General features: G+C 37.3%; 1 protein-coding gene across 2 annotated transcripts in view; it reads right to left on the bottom strand.

Moving 5' to 3' along the window:
* The window catches only part of CPED1 (cadherin like and PC-esterase domain containing 1), a 317,314-nt gene that overhangs the window by 279,425 nt on the left and 14,855 nt on the right, over positions 1 to 23,034 (bottom strand). For both annotated transcript variants that reach the window (XM_032761566.2, XM_032761567.2), the window contains one exon: positions 10,282 to 10,465. In XM_032761566.2, the coding sequence (XP_032617457.1) occupies positions 10,282 to 10,465 (184 nt within the window). The remainder of the gene's footprint in view (positions 1 to 10,281; positions 10,466 to 23,034) is intronic.

Raw genomic sequence — 23,034 nt, 5'->3', positions numbered from 1 at the left:
ATAAAGTTGGCGTCGCAGAAATTAACATGTTTTTAAGAAAGAAATGATCGCTCAGAGCTTAAGGAAGACTGCCCGAATCATAGTGATCTCCTAACGGGGATGGGGGATGTGACGATGAGCTTTAGAGCTGAGAGAGTGAGGGAACATGGAACTAGCAACAGAACCATGTCAGGCAAGAATGATAGATACTGCTGGGATAGCACCATCAGTTGTGTTTTACACATGTTGAGGCGGTAGGACACACAAATCAAAACATCTGTCAGGAACCTGGCCAATCTTGACTCTCCAAATTCTGCCCATAGGAGACAAATTAGGTAGGATTCAACCTTATTTAGAGGTTATGTCTCCTGAGGGGGATATTGCATCTGCAGAGTAGAAAAAATTCTTGACAGGAATATCAAGCAAAGGAAAAAAATGACTGGGGATAAACGTCTTAGAGAATGTCCATATTTGGAGAAAGAACACAAAGAAGGAGGGGTTGAAAGATGGGAGATGCAGGTTAAGGCGTCATTCAGGAGGTTAAGAGAGAAAAGGGTTTGGAAGAACACTCCCAAGCCATACCGCGTGCAAGGTGTTTATTCCACTACGGCTCCTGCATTTCATCAAGTTTGGGAAACACTGCTAGAGTAAGAAAAAAGAAACTGAGAAATTACCTCAGTGAATTCACATCAATGCTTAATTCATTATTTAAATAGAATTTATATAACTTTTGAGAAACACTGATATACTACTCATGCCCAAATCTATTCTCATACCAAAAATATTGCAATTCAATAGTGACTGAATTTCCTAACAAAAAGGAGTTTCTTGGTAAATTTTGAAGGCACAATTTTAGGAGGTAGGTGGGGGCAAAAGTCATTATAGACATTTAATTGGAGAGAGATTGCTAAGAAAAAATTTCTACTTTTTCTTAAGACTTTATTACCCAAATGGTAGTTTGTATGTCCACCGAGAGACAGTGTTAGAGGGAAGCAACTTCAGCTAAAAAAGATGAAAGACCATCAGGGGAAAATGTTAATTATTTTGGGAAACATCAAGTCTAAAAAGGAAGTGAGTTGGGAGGTTTCAACAATATTTATAATATTGAGAGTAGAAAGTAAAAGTTGTACAATCATTAAAAGACAGTCTGGGAACTATAGTTAGAAGCTCTCAAACTCCTCCCAAATTGAGAAAAATGTCAAAAATACTTCAAGCAGCTAAACTGGATAATGCATTGGCATAGCGAACACACTGTACTTGGAGTCTCCAAACTCCCTTTTTAGTTAATCCACAAACTGTGGTTTGAAAGCTCCCATATGAAGGAGTTTGTTTATCTTTCCTGGAGTCCTTCCTCAATCTAAATGTAATTCGGATATTATGTGTTTTTACAAATTAAATCTGCCATTCAAAGCACAGTTTAGGCAAAACTAAACAAAAATGTCTAATTTCTTTTCAAAAAATAGTCTTTTTTCCATTTTAAAGATATACAAAAAGAACAATGACCTGAAGTAAATTACTTACCAAATTTTCAGTGCTGCATTTTTCCTTAAAAATAAAAGAAGGTACATCTAACAAGATAGTTCAGAGAAAGTATCTTCAAAGCTATATTTAAGCATTTCCCAGCTTTAGACAATTTAAATACCCAGTCTGGTTTCTATGTAACTTAAAAAGATCAAACAATTAGAAAGAAGCTAGGCTTGAAGGCGCAATGCTAGGGACTTTGGTAAACATCTGGTTGCCATTTTCAGTTGTAAGAGCTAACCCATTTAAGGAAGCAGTTTAGTTTCTTTGGAGTAAAAATGAGACACTGGCTTTTTGTTCTTTGTGCACAGCGAAGGGTAAAGAAAACATCAGAATGGGGAGGTCACTCTAAGCTCAACTTTTATAAATAAGAAAATTTTTTTCAAAAATTAAAGTAAATTGAACTCAAGTCCCTGTAGTCTAAACAACTCAACTGAGTTAAGGTTAAATAAACATTCCTTGAGCTCCAGTGAGCCAATTAAAGAACGAATTCTGTTTGGTCATAAATACATCAGTAATTCTATAAGCACTGAGGAAAATAACAATAAACCTGAGCATACAATTACTGTGTGTCATAACATAATAAAATAGAATAGCACAGTCTTATATGTTTCTTTGATTCAATTTCTTTTTTCCCCCCAGTTTGATTAACTAAAGTACAGAAGCACTTCTGATACCATCCAAAGCCTATTACTTGCATAATGAAAAACGTATGTCAAATGTGTTCTCGGCAAAACACCGGCAAGGCAAAACACGCAGTGCCTTTTAAATGTGACCTTTACTCTTTTGTCTTCCTGCTAAATAGTCATAGAGCATATTAAACTCAGGAAAGCAGCAGGGTGCTGGTGTGGGGCTAGAGGGGGAAAAGGAATGAGAAAAGAAGTTCATTAGGCTCTCAAGTCTTAAATTCTCAGCAGAAGCATCTGCTATAAACGTGCACTACTAGTCCAAGAGGGCCACCTCCTGATTTGCTCCACACTGGTGTTTCTCACCTCTTCCTTGCCTGCTATTTCTCTCTTCCACCCATGCAACAGCAGACAAAGCGAAGACTAAAGAAAAGGAATCGCTGCCATGATAGAGATTCACATTTTTGTCTTGTTTTCTCTCATTCTGTGTGTTTGAGTCTTATATTGTACCACAGAACTGTAGAGTTGAAAAAAAGCTTTGGTGGTCATTTCACTCATTCTGCTACATAATACAGCAACCTAGAGTTGCTTCTGTTGCAACCAAACTTCCTACTTTTTGGTCTGGGCTGTTCTACTGCTGGACAACTCTGATAGATAAAATGTCCTTCCATAAACTGGTCCTAGTGATGCCCTCTTGAGTTACTAAAAATAAATCTTGCATTCAAGCACCTTGTTAAACAATGGGAATACAAAAATATTGGTTCAACTACTTATAGGGCCTCCCAGAAACATTCTCTTCAGTTGAACAATCTGTTTTCTCATTCCTGCTACAGTTCTGGCTTCTGCTGCAACTGTAGAAATAAACCCTCTTGAAGTATATGTAAATAATTCTGACAAAATGATAAAATATACTCTGTGTCAGAGTCTTTTGAACTACGTATTACTGAGACTTGACCCCAGGAGCAGGTTAAAAACTTAGAAAAATACGCATCTTTTTTTTTTTTTTTTGGCCACTTACTATCCTTTGAAGTAAAACAACGATTTACTGAATAGCACCTGGATGATAGGAAAGAGAATAATTTGATGGTGTCTTTTTTTTCTAGAGAAGTATATTATTAAAATTCTGGATCATAATATATGTTTTTTCAAAGCAAAAAACTGGAAGACCAATAAAACTAACATTACACTAAGAAATAAACTACAGGGCATAATATAGAGGATGCAGATAGGACCTAAGTGATACGACGCGGTTTTTGACTGTCCTCCTTCTTGCTTTGTATGTTCGCAAGTAGCAAAAGCTGTAAACTTACTTTTACCAGAGAGCATCCTTAGGTAGCACTATGTGTTACGCTGCTTTATAGGCTATTGAACCTTCAGTAAATCAATTATCACCTCTCAGCAGATGACCCACAAATCTACATCTCCTGACCTGGCCTTTCTGCTTGCTTGAGTTTCTGCTGAATACATCCCTATGAAAAGTTCACAGCACCTATAACTGAATATGTATAGAACAAAACTCATCAAACCTGTCCCCAAATCAACAGGTCAAGTAACCTGGCAAATGTAACAGGAGAGCCTTGAAAGGAAGGCAAGAGTAAAATTCTTAAAAATGGACACAAGTACTTAAAAGCCCCAGCAGTATAGAATCATTTGATGTATAAACGATCAGCCCTATGTAATATTATATTTATGGTTTCATTATCTTTGGTGTAAGAGTGGACTTAAGTCTAAGTAGAATATCAGTGTTCCTCTGAAGTCAAATAAAATAAAAGTTTTATGAATTAAGTTTTAATATGAGTTTCCTGAGTGAATTTGATGTTTAAGGAGCCCAAATATTGATGTACTATTTTATCTTCCTTTCTTCATGTATTTAATAAATATTTATCGTATGCCCCTATGTGGAAGGTGTGGTTATAAATGATAAGCAGAAAAGACATGGTCCCTGACCTTAGGAAGCTTACAGATTTTTTTTTATGTGAGATGTTTCCAAGGGAATAATCCAGGAGAGTATGTCAGAATTTCAGGAGGATTTACAACCCAGACCTTCTAATGAAAACATATAAGTTGAGAAGGCTAAATTGAAAAACACCCATCAAGTTCATTTTACCCATAATAACATCCAACAGCAGCACTCTTATACTACTGCATATTTTAAATACATCTCCCTACTGGGGAAATGTCATATTCTCCTTTCTGTAACTACTTCTTGACAACAGTAACAATATTATCTCCCGTTTATGGGGTGATTACTATGTACCATTCTTAAAACAACCTCAAAAGGATCAACTTGTAGATGAGAAAACCAAGACTTTCAGAGGATAAGTTACTTGCCCAAGGTTATGTAACCATTAAAAGGTAACACTAAGGACCCCGACCTAGGTTCTGTCTTACTTCAATGCTTATACTTTTTAATTCCCAAAGTCTACTACCTCCCCAAGAAAGTTATTATTGTGGTTAAATTCGTCTTACTTATGGGCAATTTAAAGCTCGACTTCCTTATAGCTTCTTTTTTATTACAAATAAAAAGAAAAATGTGAAATATGTTTTCCATTACAAAGGTTAAGATTGATCTGTTGTGGATGTTTCTTTTCTATACAAACTTCAGAAACAGCTTTTGGCAAGTAGCCACTATAAATAACCTTCAAAATTAGACTAAATTTCAAGTGATATACTGATGTTGGACATTCTTTAAAGTGCAAGTGAATGTAAATAAAATATAGGAAGATAGAAATCTATTAAATTATAAACAAGGAAGGAAATATATCTCCCTTTTTATATTTTCCACAACATTAAGTAGTGATCTGTATCTCTTGCTCTATTAACTATATATTTTAATAGTATTTTCCAAGAACACATTTGGGTAAATAACAGTGTCCTTATTAGGAGTTGAAAAGCTGTGAAGCAGCATCATTTAAATACTATTCTCCAGAACACACTGTATCAAGTTTAATATCAATACAAATTCCAATAAATACTATTTATTGTAGTATTAACTCTAGCCCTTTATGGAAATGTCTTTGCTATATCATGGTGTAATGTTATACTCTCAACTCATATTAGAATGTTGCTATATGAACCAAGATATGACATCTACTTTATTTTCAATACAAATGTTGTTCTGGCTTTTGACCCATTGCATAACTTACCGTTGTTTACTTAATACTCCCTTTGAAAAAAATTGTTTTAAATATCTCATTTGAGCATGTGGGAAGTTAGGGGGATGAATCATAATGGTTCCCTCTTCCTGAGAGTAAAACTTCTATTATTTCTCTTGTTTGTTCTAGGTGCTTGGAGGCTCACAGACAAAACTAAGCCTAAATTATGGTAGCTAAGTGGAATAACCAGTTTGGCCCCTAATTTTATATGTACATTTTATTAATTTTGTTATTATATATTTTATTGTAAACCAAAACCTTTTTGAATAAGATTTGGTGTAAGTTAATAAATGAAACATCTCAGTCCTAGAGTTGAATCATCAACTTGGTATGACATCAAGTTACATAGGCTTATTCTGTATATAGGAGCTAGGAAACTTTTTTCTGTAAAGGGCCTAACAATAAAAATTTTAGACTTTAAAAGCCATACAGTCTCTGTTGCAATTAATCAACTCTGCCTTTGTAAAACAAATGCTGCCAAAGGCAATACAAAAACAGAGGAGAGTGGCTGTGTTCTAATAAAACTTTATTTACAAAAGCAGGCAGTGGGCCAGATTTAGCCAGTGGACTGTAGTTTGCCAGCCCTTGGCAAGGACATCTATATGGTCTTTTACTTTCTGTGTTTCTTCAAAAAACATTCTATGTGAAACCCCCAAGTTATAAAAACAAGAGCAATTTTAAACTGCAAGACTGACTTTAATTCTGTAGCTTGATTGCAGGTTTGCATTTTGTTTTTCACATGGATTATAATATACATAATTTGTATATTTGTATACCCTTTTCAATACAATATATATTCAGAAATTGACAGAAAATTGCCAAATATCCACTACGCTTCAAGTATACATAAATGATTCTGATCCAATGATAAAATCTACTCTAAGTCAGAGTCCTTGACCACATACTACTTGGATTTTACCACTGGAGTAGGATAAAAACTTTCCTTTTTAGGCCACTGTGCACTGAAGCGTTGATTTACTAAATAGCACTTACATGATAGGAAACAAAATAATTGAATGGTGCTCCTATCTTTTCCTTTAGAGAATTATATGTTCTCACAAATGCAGGGGCATAAGATATATTTTTCCAAAGCAAGGGATGGGAGAACCATAATAGTGCATGCTTTTACTATGCTACGTTTTGTAGGCCTAAATCTGTAAAGACAATTGTTCTCATACTGTTCTCAAAATCAGTTTAAAGATGAAATGCTGTTTGTAGATACCTATGCAGTTAAATCATAGGCAATGCAATAGCATAATAGCAAGCAGACTGTTGCATTGTTTTATTCCCAAAATTAACTCTAAAAATTGTTACTCTTTGAACCAATAATATGTCCCTCAGAACAGTGCTCCCCGAACTGGGCTACACATAAGAATTATTTGTGGCTGTTTTTAACACGTAAAATCCTGGGTTGCTTTCTCTGGCTACTGCATGAGAAAAAACACTGACTGGACTTTACCTTGTCTCCTTCTAGAACTCTGATAAGGTTGGACAAAGTGATTTAATCCCCATCACATACTACTCTGAAGTTAAGAACATTAATGCCTTCAACAGATAAGAGAACTAGGGCTCAAAGAACTTAACTTGCTTAAGTCATATGTTCATAGTCCTAAAATCTTTCCCAATAGAGACATCAACTTCTGTTATGTCACTAGAAAGGAATTAACCAGTGGGTGGGGTGACATAATACCCATATTCTAATGTAGGACTCAAAATTGCCTACTTTTCCCTTTTCAATAAGTGTCTAGTATATAAGTCATAGGAAAACTAAATCAAATACAAAACTCAAAGTTACTCAACCAGTAAATATTATATTTAATAGTGGAGTATTTCCTATCTGGCCTATGACCATTTTAGTTTTGCTGATTTTATCCTTTTATGTTCCTCAAAAGGTTAAAAAAGAATGGCTCCAAGCTGGAAAGGGGCAACGTGTGCTTCAAAAGATGGTGCAAAGTGAGTGACTTTAATTCTGTAGCTTGATGGCAGGTTTGCATTTTGTTTTTTGTGTGGATTATAATATACATAATTTGAAAGTGCAATATGTATTCAGAAATTGACGGAAAATTGCTAAATATGTACTACTCTTCAAGTATATGTAAATAATTCAGATCCAATGATTAAAATCTACTCTAAGTAGATTTTAGAGGTGAATGGGATGGATCAGGAAAGGACAGGAAAGCAGGTGAAATAGAGAAAATACCTTCTATATTTATTGTCCTAGGATGAAAAATACATTTTATCAAAGTGTCAAAACTGCACCTGGGTACTCAGTAGCATTTGTTAGAGTATCTGTTTTGTTTTTAATGTGATATTTTCAAATTGCAGGTTAGTAATCGGCATAAAATGCAGTGGTAAAAGGAAGTGGAGTAGGGTTCTGGATTATTCTGAATTTTTTCCTCTTCCCCCAGGCTGCTCAACTTGGGAAGGTTTCATTTAAATATTCCCACTATAGTTTCATATTCTCTGTTGATATACATATGGTAAAAATAACCATGAGATGAATACGTGAAACTAAAGCAAAACAAATTCTGTAAGAATCACATTTCTAGGAAATATTGTTTTGTAGCAAGTGCCTCAGTTCAAACATAATTTATAGATTAAATTTGTGGCATGGAAAATAGGCTGCAATAAAAATGTTTTCTTTCTATACAATAAATCATCAAGGAAATGTTAGATTATAGTCACAACTCTTTTTAAAAAAAATTTCCGGTATTTGATGCATATTGTTCTCATAGTAAAAACTACAAAATCAAATAAAAAAACAAAAATCAATGTTCCATACTCATGAAATTGTGAAATTGCTACCCTTTCTTGAGACCTATCCAGTAATAATATCTTACTATACACAGTAAAAGAATGCCAAGACAGAGGTAGGATTTAGATGTTTTAAAAGCTGTGGGAATGTGGGAAAAGGAAACCAAATAAGCATTTACACTGACAAATTCTAGGGACACTATATAGTTATCTTGGGCCGCTGGGCCCAGCAGTTCCTTTGGCTGCCATATTCTATTGCCTTCAGGCTGTTTTTGCACTTCCTTGATATTTGGAAGCTGCAGAGTAATTCTCCTTTTTCTGGTAAAACTGACCCAACAACATCGAGGGAAAGAGGAGATATAATCCATCTGTTTTGCAGCTGGAGAAAATTGAAAACTAAAATTAAATTCAAGTTGAAATGTACAGATTATCCATGTTGTGCCCATAGAAAGTCAGTAGCAGCACCAAGAAGGCAGGGAAATTTAGGAATTTTAGATAATAGTAGCATGTTATCAGGGCCATTCTGCACGGCTCCAGGAGCATGGGTCCCATGGCAGTGCACAGTAGTTATACAATCACCACTTCAGTGATGGGATGAAATATTTTGTTGAATGAAAGAAATATTAAATATTTCATATTTTTTTCTTTATACTAATAGGTATTCTGATAAATAGGTTTCTAAATATCATTTATGAGTATCCCAGAACTCTAGATTGGTCTTACATAATAGAGCCAACACCAGCAAAACTATAAGGTTTGCAAAGTTTCTTTTCAGATCTCCTTAATACTCCAGAGCTTTCCTATTTTGTTTTCTTTTCCTCACTTGCTTCCAGAAGCTCAGTGCTTTAGATTTCCACACTACTCCTAGAAGGCAGTGATGACTAAATGGAATAAACAAATGCCTGTGTCCCCATGACCCAGGCTCTGCATATTTTAAGACCTTCTTCTTCTCATCAAAGCAGATCTTCTGGGCTCTATTCCCTCAGAGTTTCTTCTAAGTAGCTCACAGTTTCACTGCCAATGTGATAAAGGATGGCCATGGCTAAATAGTCCCCCAACCTTCTCAGAAACATCTTCCCAACTTGCTTTCATTCATTCGCCAGCACAAACCAGCAAGGGGCACCCAGCTGAAGGAGTGCTGTGATGATGGCAAGATTGTTCTGAAAACTACTGTAATACCAGGATCTGACTATTCTCCACCAAAGGAACCGATGGCTGAGAGCATTTAACTCAAATTGCTTCTCCTCCTCCCCTTGTAATAAATAGGAAAATAGATATATTGTACAATTATAAAGAGAAAAATCTGATTTGCTTATTCTGAATGAGGGTTCTGCATTATTGTAGCTCTCATAATGATAGGTAAGTGCAGGATTATGGACTAAGGGAGAGATTGAAGTATCAAAGAGGTAAAAAGCCAGAGCAGAGAAAGTGAGAGTTGAAACACAGGTATTACCATCTGTCCATCCCTCACACCAGATGTAAGATGCAGGGTGAGTCACTTCAGCCGGTAAAGCCTCAATTTCCTTTTCTGCAATCTGGGTTAGGGGTGGAATTAATATTTCTTAATCTTAGGATGTTTGGCAGCTGTAGTGTAGGTTAAATGTGATCATGAATACAGAGTATAGCATGGAATCTGCTACAGTTACTTGCTCAAGAAATGTTAGGTCTTATTGTTATTGCCCTTTTGACTCTCATTATTTACTCAACTTTCTTTGCAAATAACTTATTTAAAAACTTGTCTCTTATTATTCTCTCCAAATGACAGAAATAATGTACTTGACAAGTAATGGTACATACGATCAATATCCATACTTCTTTCCTATTTTTAGCCAATCTGTGAATCACATTTAAGCTGGCTTCTGGAAACAATTTCCAGCACATTCTACTTGCAGTCAGATGAAGCTGCAATCTTCTTAAAATATGAAGCAGTTTGGGTGCTGGGCAGAAAATGTATTCAGTCTCATAAACATGAACATTTTTTGTGTAGCATTTAAACATGAACTATACAAATCCAAAATGCTACAAATATATAAACAAAATAATTTCAGGAATAAAGAGATACAGTTAAAGAAAAATAGAGGGGAAATTTTAAAAAAAAGAGATAAGTTTTCTATGATGTGAGAAAGTTGGTCATGGATAAATATTTGTTTTTATAAATTTTTCTAGAGGGAGATAGTAGCACATTCTAGAAATTGTTTAACATTATACATCAAGTGACTTTGGCAGTTACTTCGTACTATTCTGACCTTGTTCTAGTAGCCCCAGCGCTAGGCCAGCATTGAGCCTTTCTTCAGCGATGACAACTGTATAGCCATGTTGAGTCAGAATGCGCTGGTGTAGCTGAAGCTCTGTTTTGCTGTAGAAAGGAGGCCTGTAGAGTATGGCCCTTCGGCCATGACTGCCAAAGTGTGTCTCCATTGATTCTTCGATCTAAGAAAAGAAGGCATAGAAATTCAATATAAAAAAGTAGTACATTTCCCTTATAGGAAATCATGAATGCAAATCAAGGGCTATTTGGGAAGTTATTCTAAAGCTTTTCTCTAGAAGTGAAAGACAGTTTCTCTGAAAGGCTGACAAGGACAAAGATGACCTCATATGCAAGAACTGAAGGTCAACTGAATTGTCGTCACTGTAACAGAAAGATGAAAATTTTAGGCCATAAAATATAGAGGTCTTTGGAGGAATACTGATGCATAGAAATATAGAGCTCAACTCTAGCTGAAAATACAAATTAATAGCAATGCCTTTAATCTGCACTGTGCTTTTATAAAGTAGTTCTAGCTGCATTATCTTTTAATAGCTCTTTTAGGTAAACATAGTAGAGAAAACACTCAGAGAGAATGGGTTTTTTACGGAAAGGACATGGTCAGGAAGGGGTTGAGGTGAGAAGCAATCCAGAGCTCTTTGTAGATAAACAATGCTGCAGTTTCTTTCAATTAGGTTGTAGCAAAACTGGAACGAATCTCAGTGAGGCAGAATGGGTCTTCACATGTGAGGAGAGGAGAACTACTGAAGTATCATAATTCTATGTTATTCCCTCAATAGTTTATTGCTCTTTCATATAAATATTCCCCTTTCTCACAATGGAAATTGAAATTCTACTAACAAAGGGGATTTTTGAACTGACAAGGAAAAAGAAGGCTGAAATTTAAATTCATTATAAGGCTTAAAGGCAGATACTCAGTTTTTTCTGAAAACTTGAGATTAAACCTCAATAAAGTACAGATGATTTTTATTACTAGAAGGAGTGATGAGATTGGTTGGAGGTCAGCAAAAACCAGGAGAGAGGCTGAACAAGAGGAGCCAAAGGAGGTGGTGGAGAAGATGAGGAGGACTTGGCAAAAAACACAATTGGGAATCTAAATTACTTGCAATGACAGCTCTGAGTCAACAACCTGTCCATTTTATTAACCTAAAACACAATCTTTTTAATGTTGTGAATGCCATGTTTTTCAGCACTTAAATGTCTTCATTATTTCCCATACTGATAGAATCAATTCCACATCTTTTTTATTTTATTATTATTATTATTATTTTATTTATTTATTTTTTTGAGACGGAGTCTCGCTCTGTCGACCCAGGCTGGAGTGCAATGGCACAATCTCGGCTCACTGCAACTCCGCCTCCCGGGTTCACACAATTCTCCTGCCTCAGCCTCCCGAGGAGCTGGGAATACAGGCACCCGCCACCACGCCTGGCTAATTTTTGTATTTTTAGTAGAGATGGGGTTTCACCATGTTAGTCAGGATGGTCTCGATCTCCTGACCTCATGATCCGCCCGCCTCAGCCTCTCAAAGTGCTGGGATTACAGGCGTGAGCCGCCGCACCCGGCCCAATTCTACATCTTTATCAAGGAACACAAGATCATTTAACATATACCCTGCCTTCTTTCTCTGGTCAGATCACATCACACTCTTAATCGTCTTTATTCCTGACCCACAACCTGCTCCTTTATACATCACTATTCCTTCCACCTACAATTCCTTCCTCTTTTCGTTATTTCACTTATCAAATTCCAAATCAACTCTCAATAGTCAAACATTATCTCTGACGGAAATTTTTAATTGAAATGCATACTTTCATTAGCACTCATGAAAGGAAATTATATTTTTCAATATCAATCAGCCCCTTAACAGCCAGGCCTGCATTGTTCATGTCTCTCAAATGTCTATCCCAAGACATGATATATGGTACATGCTTAATAAATGAAGATATTTAGTAAATTAATGAATCATAGCATCTATCAAAATCTTTGAAGATGCATATTGAAAGAAAGAAGAAACAGGGTTAGACTGTAAATCCTTTGAGGACAGGAACCATATCCTATTTTTTTATTGCATACAAACTATTGCTAGCTGAAAATTCATAGACAAAGCATAGAGTAGTTCAGGAGGACACAAACTCTGGATCTAAACTGCTGGATTCAATCACCTGGCTGCACCAGCATTATTTGTGTGACTTCAGACAATACTTTCCTCCTAAGGTGCTATGAAGATTAGACAGTTAATACTTGTAAAGTGCTCAGAACCATGCCTGCTATTAGGAGGTGCTGTGAGATATTATTTGTTAATAATAATATATCACAAAGAACAATGAGTCTGGAAAAACTGCTTCTGAGTTTGCGCTCTGCCTGGCACATGTTAACATAGCAGCTTACTATATGTATGATGAATATAATGAAAAAGAATAGAACTGTAGCTAATCATACCTTCTGTATGTGCTACTTTGGGAGAACAAGATTGATTAGATATTTTCCTTTGTTAAAAGACACTGCGTTTTATTGATGAGAAAACCATTTAAATGCAACAATTTAAGTGAAAGTTGGGACACGATTTTCCCCCATTGTTATAAATGTTGGCAGTATGGCAGGGCGCGGTGGCTCACGCTTGTAATCCCAGCACTTTGGGAGGCCGAGGCGGGCGGAACATGAGGTCAGGAGATCGAGACCACGGTGAAATCCCGTCTCTACTAAAAAGACAAAAAAAATTACCTGGGCGTGGTGGCGGGCGCCTGTAGTCCCAGCTACTCAGAGAGGCTGAGGCAGGAGAATGGCGTGAACCCGGGAGGCGGAGCTTGCAGTGAGCCGAGATTGCGCCACTGCACTCCAGCCTGGGCGACAGAGCGAGACTCCGTCTCAAAAAAATAAATAAATAAATAAATAAAAATAAATATTGGCAATAATAAATTTATAAGAAGTGTTTGAAACCAAATACACATTGAGCCTTTGGACACAGGGGTTAGAGGGAACTGAGTAGCCTGTAGAAAGCCAAAGTAAACAAACAAGTGTCTAGGTGAAAGGGGAAGACAGATGCTTCCCAATATATCAGTGTCACTCAAGCAAACCCACTGTATCCAGAATTCCCATGTCACATTTTCTTCTGTAATCACAGGATGCTCCTCTCTATTACAGCTGGCTCAAGTACAAAAGGGATTTCACACAGGGAAGGTATATTTTAAAACGTTGAGTTGTTTTTATTTTGAAAGATACCATCCTCTTTTCCCCCAGTCAAGATCAATTTAAGCAAGAACAATGTAACTTTTACTAATATACCCTGTAAAAGGCATATGCTAAATAAAGTATAATTATTGGCCATATTTGGTAATAACCGTCATAGCCATAGACTGAAATTTTAACCCACATCTCAGACTATAGAGAGTAAATAGGAAATGAGCTTGTCAGTAGAATTATGTTGTACTATCCTGTAATACAAACTGCTGCTGTCCTTGTCATATTTATAACACACTGTATCAGCAGAATGGCCCAATACCAAAGTGCAAGAACAGTTTTAGCCAGTCTGACAACAGGTGCACACATTGCGTATGTGAAATTAAAACGATGTGAACAATTATGTCAACCGCACTAGCAAGTGCAAGATCATCAAATGCTAATAGCAGCACTTTTAGAAATAAGAGGTCCTGATTATTCCCACAATTCCAAAGGTATATTTTTAATGGAAGAATACATTTCACCTGGCCACCACTACGACAACTTCACTTGACACAACCCTGCTGGCCCAGAATTTAGAAAAGAATGAGTGTTACGTAATGTTAATTCTGAGTGTTCACTTGCCTCTCTCTCATCTTGAGAGAGCTGCAAAATATTTCCTTAGAAATCCCTTTGCTAGACTACATAAAAGTTGTTTTATAACTGGACACTTTTTATTTTTAATGAAAGGATGTCAAAATCTGAAAACTTTGTGCCATCTGAGATAAAGCAAAGGACAAAATGCTGTCATAAAGTACTGGGAGCATTGGATGCAGCAATGTAGAGTAAAAAGAGAAGATTGGGAATCAAAAATCTGGATTTGAATTCTGGCTCCATCACTTGCTTGCTTCATCTACTGAGCTAAATTATTTAATCTACTCACATCAGAGTTTTCTGTCATGTGTAAATGAAGTAACAAATCCTACTGCATAAGGTTGTATTGGGAATTAAATGAATTTTCAATATGAAAGGGTCCAACATGGTGTCCCACCAATAAATTATGTTAAATATATGTAAATAAAACTCAGTAATAATATTATATTGTAACTTTATATTCAAAATTCCGTAAGCTTTTCAATTAATATAGTTTGATCTATGCGCTAAAAAGCATTTTTGCAATAATCTGTATGATTCCATATACCTGATATATGTTTTCCTCTATAGGAGCGATTATGTTTTAATGCATAAATATAATTTGTTTACTTATTACATTTATTTGATTTTTTTCCTGGGCCTCCCATATCTTGGAAACTTATTATGTTTATTTTCTGTCTCTCCATACCAGGATGGAAGCTAAATGAAAGCATATGTTTTCGACTGTTTTGTTCACTTTTGCTTTCCTAGCCTAAAAACAGTACTTGGCATATAAGAGACACATAATAAATATTCTTTGAATGAGGGAATACAAACATCTTTTCCTTCAATGTGTAGAAGTCTTTGTTATAAATACAGCCATGGAAGACTGGGAATAGAAAGTGGTTAAGACTTGTATTAACAAATTTATTTCAATAGAATTGTAAATACTAGCAAGAATGACAAATACAGAGTTAAATATTTAAGCAAAATAATGAATTTACAGTAAAAAAATGAATAAAGAACTACATTATAAAAGTACTATATTTCTTAGTTACTTACACATTTAAAATCTTTACTAAGACTTACCATGAAGCAAAGAAATATAGCTCTTCAAAATACAGTAAGGCTGAAAAATAAAACTTGGTTTTTTTTTTTTCACATAGCAGAAAGATTTTTTTCTGGATTTATTAAAGTAGCCATGTATTTATGACATCTTTTGATGTTCAAATACAAATCATATAGTAGACTTTGGATGTGTGTCATATATGACTAAAAGTTAAATTGCCTTCCTGGTCCAGATTTTGGCATTTTAGAAATATTATAGAGTCTATCATAGTGAATTATGTGTTCATTTTTGCACTGTAAGAATAAAATACAGATTCTTTTCCCCACTGGTGAAATGTACTCTTATTTTAGGGAATGTAAGAAGTAAATGGAAGGAATTTTCTAGGATCTATATCATATACATTTTCTATTTAAAACTTATCTTATAATTGCAGGACACTTTAGGGACCACAGGTTTCTGGATATGCAAGATGAGGTTTGAAAGGATGTCCCTCTCCAAATGAAGCTTTGGTGTACTTCTGTTTGCATCTTACAGCTGACTTAACTGAATCTCAAGCTGATGATGGGTGGGCTACACATGTCTCAGAACTACTCCAGGTCACTGAGCATCTTCTGACTGTACTCCCAAACCGTACTTTGGGGCTATCCCAACCTTCAACATCTAATGATAGGCAACTTCACTCACCTGTGGATTTATATACAAATAAGAGAGATAAAAAACTAATAAAGTTTGCTTATCAAAAATATATTCCTGCAGGGCGTGGTGGCTCACGCCTGTAATCCCAGCACTTTGGGAAGCTAAGATAGGAGGATCGCTTGAGGTCAGGAGTTCGAAACCAGCCTGGCCAGTGTGGTGAAACCTTGTCTCTACTAAAAATAGAAAAAATAGCTGGGCATGGTGGTGTGCCTGTAATCCCAGCTACTCTGGAGGCTGAGGCAGGAGAATGCTTGAACCCAGGATGTAGAGGGTGCAATGAGCTGAGATCGTGCCACTGCACTCCAGCCATGGTGACAGAGCGAGACTATCTCAAGAAAATTTTTAAAAACTAAAAAAAAAAATGTATTCCCAATAGAGCTTTGATGAAATAGCACCCACTTAAATAGGCATCACCAAAACCCATTATCACCTATATCCTTCAGTGTAATTTTCCCAAGGGCACACTTCACAATGTATAACTATATATTATTTGTTTAATGTCCACTTCTCCTACTACTCTGTTCCATGAGGGCCTAGATTTGTCTGCTTTGGCCATTGTTGTATATGCAACTTACTGCCAGGTTCTAAATAAGAGAGAATGGATGAATAAATGAGCAAATGAATGAATACATAAATGTAAAGTATGAGCTTATTTTTTATAAACACACGCATGCCCTTTAATTATTTAACTATTAGGTGGAAAAAAATCTACCAGAATATTTCAGTCAAGGGTTCAATATTTGCATCTCAAACCATAAAATATTCATGACCTCTTCATCCCCAGTGACTCTCCTCCACTTCGTTTCAAACACCTGCTCCAATGGCCATATCTTAGACATTGTGGTCTCAGAACAGCCCCTCCCCTGAAATTATAAAATGAGATATTCCATTCTTTGATTGCATTGAAGTGTCTGGCTCTTCTCATTTATTTCCAATGTATTAGTTCTTCAGTCATTAGTCTTTTCACCTAATCTGAACTTTTATTTATTTATTTATTTTTTGAGACGGGCTGGCTCTGTCACCCAGGCTGGAGAGCAGTGGCATGATCTAGGCTTACTACAGCCTCCTCCTCTCAGGCTCAAGCCATCCTCCCATCTCAGCCTCCCAAGTAGCTAGGACTACAGGCACATGCTACCACATCCAGCTATTTTTTTTATATTTTTTGTAAAGGTGGGGCTTTTACCACCTTGCCAAGGCTGGTCTTGAACTACTGGGCTCAAGCAATCCATCTGCCTCAGCCTCTCAAAGTGCTGGGATTACAGGTGTGAGCCACTGTGCCCAGCCTGAACTTTCTACTGGCCTCCTTTTTCCTCAGCCTCTCTCTCTGCAGTTCAGATTCCATGGTTCAACACTCTGACCACCCTCTATCTAATATATTAAATTTCCTTGCTCTGCTGCACTTCCTTCACATCCACATGGCAAAACATCAAACATGAAAGAGCTTGGAATCCACAGTAAATCCTCTCTGCCTTTAAGGAGCTAAGAGCCTACCAAGAAAATCAGACATAAGCAACTAGTTATAATAACCTAGGATAAGCCCAGTAAGTCAGGATGCATAGGATGCTGTGGAAAAACTGAGCTAAGGGACCTGAGGGTGATCTCAGCAACCTGCCTGTCCTGCACCTGGGCTGGGATTGCTGAGAGCTACTGAAGAAAAGCACCCAGTGGGACAGATTCTAGATGGCAAAACCGATTCTGCCTCTGTCCTCTGGCTTATTCTCATCATTCTTTCATTTGTCTATTTAACATTTTTGAGCATTTTCTATGTAACAGGCATGGTCTTAGGGTCTGGGAATGCAACAGTGAAGAATCTTATCCAGGTTCTAGCCCTCACTAGGAGGGCTAGTGTTTAGCAAGAAGAGCAAAAAACCATTAATGAAATCGTATAATTTCCTATGGAGATAAGGGTTCTGGTTTGTTAAAGAATGACCCAGGAGCTCTTTTAGATGATTTGGTGTTATTGCTTGCCTATATTACGAATATTGTGTATGAAAGAAAATAAGTAATTAAATTGGTAATTTATCTTGCTATCTTTTCCTTGCCTTGAAGAGTTGTCCTTTTTCTCTTGAAGGTCCTTGCTGTTGACCTTAAAGGCCAGTACCATGAATACTTTCTATTGTGAGTGGCAAATAGGGTCAGATAGGAAACAAGAAATGACTGGCAATGATGATAAAAATGGAGCAATGCAACACTACTTATTATCTTATTAAGTAGCTAGTAGGAAACCTAAATGCAGTGAGTAGTGGAGAATTTAAAGGTTGGTAACTCTATGCTGGTCTTTACACGTAAGTCCAACTTTGAAGAACTTTGATTCGGTTTACTAAAGCCATGTCAGGGAGGAGGCAGATGAGGAAAACCGGGCTTAGTATAGACATAAAAAGAGTGCTTTTCTTGTTTTGTTTTCTGGATGCATGAGTACCCTGATAGAATTTCAGAAGGTGAGACTTTTACTACCTAAGTTGCAGTATTTTCTAAATACCTCAAGACACCCCTTCCATATTGCAGAAAAGAGGTTAACAAAAGAGGGAAAAGAAGAAAAAAAGAAAGAAAGAAAGAAAGAAAGAAAGAAAGAAAGAAAGAAAGAAAGAAAGAAAGAAAGAAAGAACAGTGACAGTAACCTGAGTCACTAAGCCATAAGAGGGCTGCCTGAGACCTGCCCTAAGGAGGCATTAAACCATACAGGGGAAGCCTGGGAACAGAAAGAACTGTGAGGGCCTGAGCAGTGGGCTCTGTACCATGGAGCCTGATTTGGTGTAGAAAGAGCAAAGAGAAGCAGCAACAGGATGGTCAAATAATGCTATGTGTAACTCAGAAAGAGAGAGCTAAGGTACAGAGAATGAAAACATTCCAGTACTGGAGAGAAAATTCCAGGAAAATTAATTTGTTGTGAAGACACTCAGTAAACAGAAAGGGAATCTGTAAGCCTAGTTTCTATCAGAAGGGAAGAAGGCGAAAAAGAAGAAAACAGAAGAACAGCAGGGCAGACCCTGACTTGGACATCCCAGGCTAGAAAATAATTAACAATAAATGCTGTAATGCCTTAGTTGCCTTAGTCCACTTCTGAAATACTGACACCTTAGAGATCGGTCATGATTTTTCCTTATCAGAAGACTTTCCGTCAAATCTATAAAATAGTAAACATATAATCTGGAGGTAAACTCTGAGAACTCCTGGGTAACCTCAATGTTTAATGCCCATTCTCCTCACTCAAAACTTTGGGACCATACGGTGCCTTTCTGAAAAAGTATACAACACAGAGCTGTGTAACTGAAGGGAGAGGAGGAGAGAATGGAAAATGCAAGAGTGCAAGTTGCAAGACAAAAAAAAAAAAAATGCAACCTGAACAGTTTCGCAACGCTTCAAACTCCAGCAAATGCAGAATCATTCTGGGTATAGCTTCAGCTCCAGTGAGGCTCCTTCCTTCCCCAGGCCGACCCCTACGCATAGGGTGAATCTTGGAGGCAGAAAGAAATTAAAGGCAAAACTAAGAACACAAGGACAGCTTTTTCTCCTCAAGTGCATAGCTAGGATCACCAGCTGTGACTTCTAGCCTTCCTGTGCCTCGCGTTCATTGTTGCCTGCCAACCTCCACCTCCCCTGGAATGCTCATTCGTTTCAACCAATGTGAAGGAACTTATACTATTTCCCTTTTCTGCTTATCCTAAATTTTCCCTTTTCTCTCTTCTAGCTGTTTTTAAAAGTAGTATAAAGTATGTTTTTGAGCCTCCTCTTCAAGGCTCCTTTGAGATGCCACCCACGTTGCACAGCTGTGGGTCAGCAGTTTACTATTTACTGTAACCTCACAGACATAACACAGATCCAACTGAGATTACAAAAACACAGGGATAGCTGAGAGATGGTGGTCTTGACAGTTTCCTTCAATATATCTGTAAGAATAAGACAGAACTTGAAAATAAGGTAGAACTTGAAATGAAGAGATAAAGAGAATGTAGTTTGCTATTTTTTTTTTTTTTGACACAATTTGATGTGATTCCCTATTTTGGAGCCAATGAAAATCACTCCTGAGTGTGTCCCTCTTTAGTCTCTTCTTCTTCCCTCTGCTTTCCTCTTCCTTAGACTCTTCCCCTATCCCTGTCCTCTCTTTCTCAGACACTCACGTAGCACTTAACAGGAGGAAGAAGTTATTTTCTTTCTATCTCCAAGCCCTGATTGCTTTTGCTAGTGTTAAAGTAAATGCTCTCCAGCTGACTCTATGAGGTTCCTTATTGCCCTCTGAGTCTTACCACGGCGTCAGAAGTAGTTAAAGGATGTCCGTAATGAAGAAAATAGAGAATTGACAATCCACAATTATGAAATAACAAGCAGAGGACAAGGAAAGACCTTGTTCTTTTGAAAAATGTTAATATAATAGCAAGTCTCTGTCCCCTGATGCCAAAACAACAAGTTAATTCAGCAATTCAGCCTTAAAATAGTAAGTCTATACAGAGGCAATATAGCAGAAAGGAAAGAGCATTGGGGCAATTACAACAATATCAATACCTAAGCATCATGTGGTCGACCAAACATTTTCACAGATGCCAGAGACTCTGAATCTGAGTTTGAGGCTTTTCCAGCCACAACACAAAGCCTCCTGAATCTCAAGTCTCCATTTCCCCCCCCACCCCATTCATGATCAGCTGACACTAATTAAGTTCCACTTGATGAACTTCATTTTCTTCATCTGCAAATGAGCACTGACACCTTCCAGCTACTTTTTGTGCTACTGTAAGAATCCAAAGTGACTCAGTTTAGACAAAAGCATTCCAAAATATGGAGTCCCACACAAGCGTAAGATATTACTAGAGAAATAGATCTTAAAGAATTGTCAGACAAAAGAACATGTTGAAAAATTAACATAGTTTAAGTAAAAGCCCTTAAATTTTTTTTAAATGGGGAATAACAGCTTTTTTTGTTTGTCTGTTTCTAAATTTTTTTATTATACTTTAAGTTCTGGGATACATGTGCAGAACGTGCAGGTTTGTTACATAGGTATACATGTGCCATCGTGGTTTGCTGCACCCATCAACCAGTCACCTACATTAGGTATTTCTCCTGATGCTATCCCTCCCCAGCCCCCCACCTACCGACAGGCCCCAGTGTGTGATGTTCCCAGAAATACCATTTGACCCAACAATCCCATTACTGGGTATATACCCACAGGATTATAAATCATTCTACTAAAAAGACCCATGCACACGTATGTTTACTGCAGCACTGTTCACAATAGCAAAGACTTGGAACCAACCCAAATGCCCATCAATGATAGACTGGATAAAGAAAATGTGGCACATATACACCATGGAATGCTATGCAGCCATATAAAAGGATGAGTTCATGTCCTTTGCAGGGACATGGATGAAGCTGGAAACTATCATTCTCAGCAAACTAACACAGGAACAGAAAACCAAACATCACATGTTCTCACTCATAAGTGGGAGTTAAACAATGAGAACACAAGCCTTTAAAATTTAATCATATTGTTTCATAAGGGTTTTGTCAAATTACAGGTAGGATATAAAAAGGTAGTGTTTATATATGAGACATTAAATAATTTTAAAATACTAAATGAGCCACCATCTCTATGATTATTCTCTGATAAAAACTCAGTGCTAGAGCAAACATATCATTATAAAAATGCGTAGGGGCATGATGTCATACATATAATGCACATACTTCTTAGATTTGGGGGCTGGACTAGAAGTTAGGCCATTTGTTAATTGTACAAATAAATATGACTGGATTTTTACTTTGTTATAATGTTCTAGAAATAAATTCACACATTAGGATATTAGCCCTTTATGAAACATTACATTCTCTGTTTATGGCTCAGAAAATATGGTCACCAGTGTCTACTCTTAGGGTCTTCCAAGGGTTCCCCTAGAAATTCCTGAATTCCTTGCTTTCATTCTCCATTCAGTTTTCATTCTTCTCTATCTACTTTCCCAACCACAAAATGTGCTCCTCATCCTCCCACCTCCATCCTGCCCAGCCTGTGACCTCAGTTGTCCTCCTAGCTCTGCTATCCCCTTTGCATTTCACTTCTGCACACACACACAGCCCAGAGTTCTGCAGTGGGTCATCATGAACGAACTTGTGGCAGCCGGCCTAGAATCTCTTTCTGGCACAGAGCAAACATGTCCTCCTCTGGGCAGAATCCAGCCTAATGGAACACCTGCCGGATGTAAGGGTAGAATTCAGGCATTGATTTGGGGATTAAGAGATTCTCCATCCACTGCCTATCCAGTCACCACATTTATACCCCCTGGAAGAAGAGGATAGGTTCTAAGCCCATTTCAACTGTTTAACATAGTCAATCCCATGCATAGCATCTCTGGCTCCTGACTTCTCCCCTTGGCATTCAGATGCATGTAGCAACCAGTTCATCTGGATTTTCCCCAGAAATCCAGGGCTCCCTTGAGCTAAACAGATGGTTAGGAATGGATAGCCAACATCCTTCATGCAGGTGGCTCTGCATCTCCAGGGCAGTAAAGATCTGCTCCACTTCTTGTTGAATGAAGGGCTGCAGGATAGAAGCACATACCTGGCAAACCCAGAGAAACGTTGCCTTATCCTGTTCATGGAGGGACCACGGTGTTAAGAAGAATGTGGGGAAGAGGCACCACACTCCACATAAAAGAAGTAGACCAAGTTTCCTTCAGCACACATTTATGCCTGGGCATTCATTCTGTTTTCTTGCTTAGTCTTATTACCCTCATGGCTATTCACTCTCCATGGCCTTCTTATCTGGTCCTTTCAGTTTACTGGCCATTACTGACATGCAACCTTGGCTCTCCTTTGAGACAACCCTGGATAACACTTTCTCCAACCTGACTGAGCTCCAAGAACTCTCCCTCCCATGCTTTCCCTCGAGAGGTCCCCCCACTCTACCATGTCTACCTGTTCCTGCTCATGTTGCCAGATGCTGCACAATCACACTAACATATAACACAACCTCACATATTCTTTCAAGATCAGCCCTGGAGATCTCCAAATTACATATTCATTCTAGAATGTTTAAATATCAGATGGCCAACTTCTTGCTCCCACAATAAAAAATTGGCAGGAAATGCCAATATCTAAAATTCCCAAATATAAGCACTGTTTCCTAAAGGAAGGAATAATACATCATCTAATACTGATATCAAGTTTTCAAGTCCCTAAACTCTCTAATCGTTT

The sequence above is a fragment of the Hylobates moloch genome, unplaced genomic scaffold (genome assembly GCF_009828535.3).
Source record: "Hylobates moloch isolate HMO894 unplaced genomic scaffold, HMol_V3 SCAFFOLD_1, whole genome shotgun sequence".
Taxonomy (NCBI): Eukaryota; Metazoa; Chordata; class Mammalia; order Primates; family Hylobatidae; genus Hylobates; species Hylobates moloch.
The sequence above is the reverse complement of the archived record's forward strand: the minus strand, read 5'-3'. Positions and strand labels throughout refer to the sequence as shown.